The sequence below is a fragment of the Nicotiana sylvestris genome, chromosome 1, assembly GCF_000393655.2.
Source record: "Nicotiana sylvestris chromosome 1, ASM39365v2, whole genome shotgun sequence".
Classification (NCBI taxonomy): Eukaryota; Viridiplantae; Streptophyta; class Magnoliopsida; order Solanales; family Solanaceae; genus Nicotiana; species Nicotiana sylvestris.
Window position 1 is genome coordinate 58046844 of NC_091057.1, and position 6022 is coordinate 58052865.

At 37.1% G+C, this 6022-nt stretch overlaps 1 protein-coding gene across 2 annotated transcripts; it reads right to left on the reverse strand.

The window, feature by feature from the left end:
* Window positions 1–238: 238 nt before the first annotated feature.
* LOC104232792 (endo-1,3;1,4-beta-D-glucanase-like) lies at window positions 239–3777 on the reverse strand. 2 transcript variants are annotated; one of them, XM_009786073.2, is made up of 7 exons: window positions 3488–3777; window positions 2890–2911; window positions 2510–2633; window positions 2115–2205; window positions 1918–2007; window positions 1421–1521; window positions 239–610 (listed from the first exon to the last, which is right to left on the reverse strand). In XM_009786073.2, exons 1-7 carry the CDS (start codon window positions 3642–3644, stop codon window positions 470–472), a joined length of 726 nt encoding a protein of 241 aa, XP_009784375.1. In that variant the 5' UTR covers window positions 3645–3777; the 3' UTR covers window positions 239–469. The 2 variants fall into 2 exon arrangements, with proteins under 2 accessions (XP_009784375.1, XP_009784376.1); XM_009786074.2 differs by having other exon boundaries at window positions 2154–2205; window positions 3488–3775.
* Window positions 3778–6022: the final 2245 nt, after the last annotated feature.

The following is a 6022-nucleotide window of genomic DNA, read 5'->3' on the forward strand; positions in this document are numbered from 1 at the left end:
GGTCCATCAAGTGCCAAAGCCCACATGGGCTGGTTAGGCTGGGTCGGCACATATTGGCAGCTCTACCCTTTGTCACTGCCTGAAAGGACTAGCTATGTCTGGAGGACCACAATTCCCTCCTAGCAAGGTAATTGGTAATGTAAAGGTCACTGTATTGATCTGTCTTAGGAACCTGAAGTCATGTTTAGCCCAATACTACCACCACCAACTTAGAGTAATTATTCTAAAACTGAGCTAATTAGAGTTTAATACATCAGTTTATTGATCAGTGCTTCTGAGAAATCCATACAAGGAATCCACATTCCTGACAAAATGCTGATGAAATCATTTAACTAATTTGCTGGTGCGAAAACCCTTCTAAGCGTATTAACCAAACTCATACAAGGAATACGAGATGCTTTGTACACGGGCTGGCAAATTATTATTATTATACAAGGAATACATGCATTATACACAGTGAAAGCAAGTATTACTTGAGATGCTTTTCAAACCATCCCAACATGTCTTGGTGAGCCTCTTCAGCAGATTTTACAGCCACTTCATCTTCGTCTTTGTACCTCACAGACCAGCCATGTGCAACCCCCGGAAAGATCTTCACAAATGCATCAACCTGCATGAAAACACCATAACCGTCCCATTCATTCTATTTAGCAATAATACACTGTAGCAGTGTAATTTAAATCTTTTAAGCCTCTGTGGAACCAGTAACCGTTGGTAAATAAACCATGTAGTCATACAGCTTAAATACACCGCTTAGTCAAGTATTATGACAAAGCTAAAAGAAGTTACTTCAATGCATACATTGGTTCAAAGCACTTCTCAAGATAGTTGAAAGTAGCACTCTAAAATGTGCACCTATAAACTGAGGAAAAAACTTTGTGTTTCGGATGGACCTCTATGGTTCATGTACGGACAACATATCCTTATAAAATTAGGAAGCATATCACTCAATAGCAAAATGTCAGAAATTTGGACGCATCGACATAAGCTTGTTCACAAGTTGGCAGTCTAGCTATCATTCTGCAACATGGGGATGTCAATTTTCACTTTCTTATATGGATATTAAAGGATTCCTAATTGTCCATCAGCATCTGTTTTCCATTTTTCTTTCGTCTTTTTATTTTTCCCCTTACTGAAGCAGAATTGAGTTTTAAGTTAAAGCAAGTCATATATTTATATATAGTAGTATAATAAAGTGAATAGTCAATGAAAGTGCTTCAAATCAAACGTAATTAGAACTACAAGAGGCAACTTTAGCCAAAGTAAGCATGTGAGTGCAACTGAGAGATCATAAAGCGGTGAGGTCTTATGAGTTCTTTCGTAAAACAACATAAGAAGGTTACGATCACCAATCGAGAGGCTTTAAAGTAATGTATACGAGTGCAATTCGTGAAAAGCTTTAGCATCTAAAATTTCCTACCTCGGGCTTAGCATTTAAGGCCATCTCGAATTGCATGACAAGCTCTGGCGGAGATCTTTTGTCAATCTCTGCCCCCAATATTGAGATTGGAACCTTAACAGCTGAACATCACAACAAATTAGGAACTTATGACTTCTGAAATGGAAACAACCTAATAACTCACCCCAGATACTGCGTTAATTTATGAATCCTGCTTTGAATTAACAAGTAAACTGTAAAAGAGCTACTATGACAAACACAATATTGACATTGAACCAGATTTTTTTTAAAACCAATCCGTTTCCACCCACTAACCAGCTCAAAAATGAGAGATGCTCGATAAAGATTTTGTACTTAAAAAACGAATGTCTGAAGAGGTGATCAAGGCCTATATGAAAATTATGCCTGAACATTCCCAGTGTTATGAGCTCATTGTATTGGTATGCTGAATTCTATATCCACAAGCAAGAGGAAGATGAGAAGAAAATAGTATAGAAGATGTAATAACAAAGTCATACCGTGCATATCATCTACGGCGACAAATGAAGGATGCAATAGCACTGCAGCTTGGATATAAGCATATTTTGCTAGTTCCACAACCACCTTAGCTGAAAAGAATTTAATATACAGTTATTCAGCAAATTAGAACGATAATGTGGATAATTTCATGCCAAAGGAAGATAAAATAAACTTGTAGCCATATCAAGAAGATTGCCTCCCCAACAGAAGCCTACTGCTCCAATTTTAGTAACACCTTTGCTCTTTAAAGCTTCAATAACTGGTTTTGCATCTTCGAAACCTTGATCCTAAAGTAACAAGAATACATTAAATAAAAGTGCAAACTTGAAAGGTCACCTGACTCCAGAAGTGAACAAGCCAAATATACAAAACTCAGCAGAAACAAAATGCTAGCCCCATTTTGCTACTGCACTGTGCACAAAAAACCAAGATATCCTGTTTTTCCAGGATGCATTTAAAATAAAGAGACAGAGGATTATTGAAAATCACATAAGGGATTGAAAAATGAAGTTCAAGCCTCAAAACCTCAGCTAATATCCAGACACATTGAATTAGAAATTGCATAGAAAAGTATTAGAAATACAAACTCACCGGTCCATGATCTTTTATCCATAATTCTAAAGGCCTCACATCATTAGCTACATGTGGATCGCCACGGAGGAAATCAGGGACTACTACGTAGAAGCCAGCTGCTGCAACTTTGTCAGCAAGCTTCCTAAAATTTTGAAAGCAAGCATATCAGTTTGAAGTAAATATTTATTTACTTCCAATATTAAGTCAAGCAAGACTTCAATATCTTATCATCATTGTTAACGTTGACTTTTAAAAGTTTCTTTAGGAATTGAGAAGCTAATTTGATAGGGTGAAAGGACAACTTTGCTTAAACCAGGATTAAATCACATATAAAAGAGATTCTTATTCACAGAATTCAGAACTGGACTGCATGCATATCAATTCCTGCAACTCCTCACCTTAACTTTGGAGCTTCATATCCTGCATATTAATAAAAAGACGATAATTAGAATATTCACAATATTATTTGGTGATAGGAAATGGACCATATGAGTCCGAGCTTGACAAATCAAGGTGAGATAGTCTTTGGTTTTCCTTTAACTTGACTTAGAGCATCATAAACAATTAATTTAATTTGTCAAAAAAGTAACCGGCTCCATCTCTCAATCCATCAATCATTAAAATGACCAAAAAAAAAAAAAAATAGTTTTATGACGTTACTATTGTTATAGTGGGTAAAGGTCAGTGACCATATGTGAGATGAACCCAAAATTCTTTTCGTCTATGTGGATTTCAACCAAAATATATAAGAGGAAAATATGACAGGGCATTAACAAGAACACCAAAAAAGATTCTTTTTTAAGCTTTCAATGGTCTGCTTCCCAGAGATTCCATGCTTCTACTTTTGAACTCTCTACTTTTCTAATAGCCTCATGCAATTCTCTCATGGTGATTAATCACAGGTATTTAACCAATTAGTGGTATTAACAATATATAAATTGAAATTAGCAACCAAAAAAAAAAAAGAATCTTGAAAGCTAAATAAAAAGAATATACCAAAAACATCAGAAACAAGGAGGAGAGCAAGAGTGGAATGAGGAGGGCCAGAAATATAACAGCTGAAGCCTCCAAGTTGTTGGACATGACCTGCTTCTCCTCCACTGCTGCCTGAGCTCAACTTTGGTGGATTTTCACAACACTCCGGACCCGACATAATATTGCAGTTTACTAAAACAAGCAGATGCGAGGTAATACTCTGTTGATCAAAAGCTAATACTCCACAATTTTGGCAAAAACACTTACTTATAACTTATATAGTAGGTGTTCGCCACCAAGAAGATCAAAACAAAGTTTTGACTTTTTGGGTGTATTAGGGAAATTTTTTATTTAAATATAAAGGTGACGTGTCGAGGCACGTAGACTGGTCAAATGGTCAAAGAATTACAACTAGCCAAGAGGCACGTAGACTGGTCAAATGGTCAAAGAATTACAACTAGCCAAGAGGCACGAGTTGCAACAGATACGAGCAAATGACAGAGGAAGAGGCACAGACAGTTATTCAAATAACTCAGCGCCCGTACCTATCTAAGTTATTTATGTCCGAGAATCAAAAGGAATGAATCTTACAATAGAAAAGAGTGCAGATACGGCATTTAATAGGCATTAAATGTGGAATACGTTAGAGAATTTGTATTGAATGTAATGATTATGTAACGTAGCATTCAATGTCTTTAATTACTCATAATAGCCTCATTATGATTTGTTAAAACGTATATCTCCAAGATATCTATAAAAGAGAGATATCTGATCAATTGTGAAAAAAAGACTATTGGAATAAACTTTGGTTTACTTGTTTTTCTCTTGATTACTCTCTTGCTACCTAAATTACTTCCTTTTATACATTCTTTTGATTATCAGTAACCCGTGTTCTTCTAAATTCTAGCTTTGACTAAAATTTTATTTTTTGGTTAAACAAATTGGTTCCGTTACCGGGAAACTGATAGTCTATTTTCTTTTCACTTAACTTTCCTTGTTGCATCAATTATGTCGAACAACAATGACAACACTCAAGGAAACCAAGAGAATCAACAAAATCATGGAGATCCACAGAATATTAACACTCAAGTTCCTACTCCACGAGACTCTCCACGGCAATCTCGTGAGGGTACTCCTGATGGGTCTCAAATAAACAAGCATGCTCAATATGAAAATGTTGAAGTTATTGATGAAGCTTTGCAGAAATTAATTGTTGCTCAGGTCAACAAAGCTGTTGAGGCACTTGTTAACCAGTTACCTGTTGCAACACCCACACCTACTCCAAATAATAACACTTTGGAAAACCCTCATTCCGGGCTAGTTAACTCAGGCAGCGGTGGAATTCCCAGTGAATCACAGTAGAGAGAACTAGGTAATGTAATTAATTCTGATTGACAAAATTTAGTACTAACCTTGCAGAAACAGCTCAAGGAGCAAAGTGAGCGCATAGAGCAGATACCCGGGGTGCCACCCATAATCAAAGGGGTAGATATGGATAGATATTCGCAACAACCCTGGAAGCCAAGTGCTGCTCCACTCCCAATTCCAAAAAGTTCAAAATGCCTGATATTCCGAAATATGATGGAACAACAGACCCACGAGATCACGTGACTGCATTCACAACGGGCGTAAAAGGCAATGATTTGACTAAGCAGGAGATTGAATCAGTATTAGTCAAAAAATTTGGTGAAACGCTCACCAAAGGAACGCTAACATGGTATTCTCTTTTACCCGAAAATTCTATAAATTCTTTTGCTGAGCTTGTAGATTCTTTCATCAAAGCACACTCGGGAGCTCAAAAAGTAGAGAAAAGAGTGGAGGATATTTTCAAAATCAAGCAAGGGGACTCAGAACTGCTTAGAGAATTCGTGGACAGATTTCAACGTGAAAGAATGACATTGCCACGTGTACCTGACATCTGGGCAGCTATAGCTTTCACAATTATTTTGAATGAAAAAAGCTCGGAAGCTACGAGGAGACTCAAGGAAAGCCTTCGAGAATTCCCATCTACAACGTGGAATGATGTTTATAACAGGTATAGCACGAAGCTGAGGATTGAGGAAGATACTGTTCCACGATTTCAAAAAGAAGAAAAGGTAAGTTCGAGATATGCGGAGACCAAAAAAAGATCCGGTAAAAATAGGTACGAGCCTTACATGGGACCTGCGGGAAAGGACTCACGGTCAAAGCAGGATAATCAAAGGTACGATCACAGATCAAGAAACAGAGAATCAGGTTCTTCGTCAAGATTCAGGAACGAGCGAAACAACTATGAGTCACGAGATGATAATAGAAATTTAAAAGCGAGATTCTGTAGTTACAACTTCAACGTCAGCATCTCCGAGCTCGTAGCTATTTTGAGAAACATGAGAGATAAGGTTCGATGGCCAAAGGAAAGGAGATCGAATCCAAACAGGCGCTACCCTGGCCATTGGTGCGAGTTTCATAATGACCACGGATATAAAACAACAGATTACAGATTTTTACAAAGTGAAGTTGATCATTTATTAAAATAAGGATATCTTACTGAGTTGTTCAGTGAGAAAGGAAAGCAAG

Bases quoted from the DNA above. Each gene is read 5' to 3' on its own strand.
- LOC104232792 (XM_009786073.2), bottom strand. From the start codon at position 3,644: ATGTCGGGTCCGGAGTGTTGTGAAAATCCACCAAAGTTGAGCTCAGGC. The intron at 2,008-2,114 runs GCAATCTTCTTG...AATTCTTTTCAG, and splicing joins AGTAGGCTTCTGTTGGGGAG to CTAAGGTGGTTGTGGAACTA. The intron at 1,522-1,917 runs GTATGACTTTGT...TGTGATGTTCAG, and splicing joins CGCCGTAGATGATATGCACG to CTGTTAAGGTTCCAATCTCA.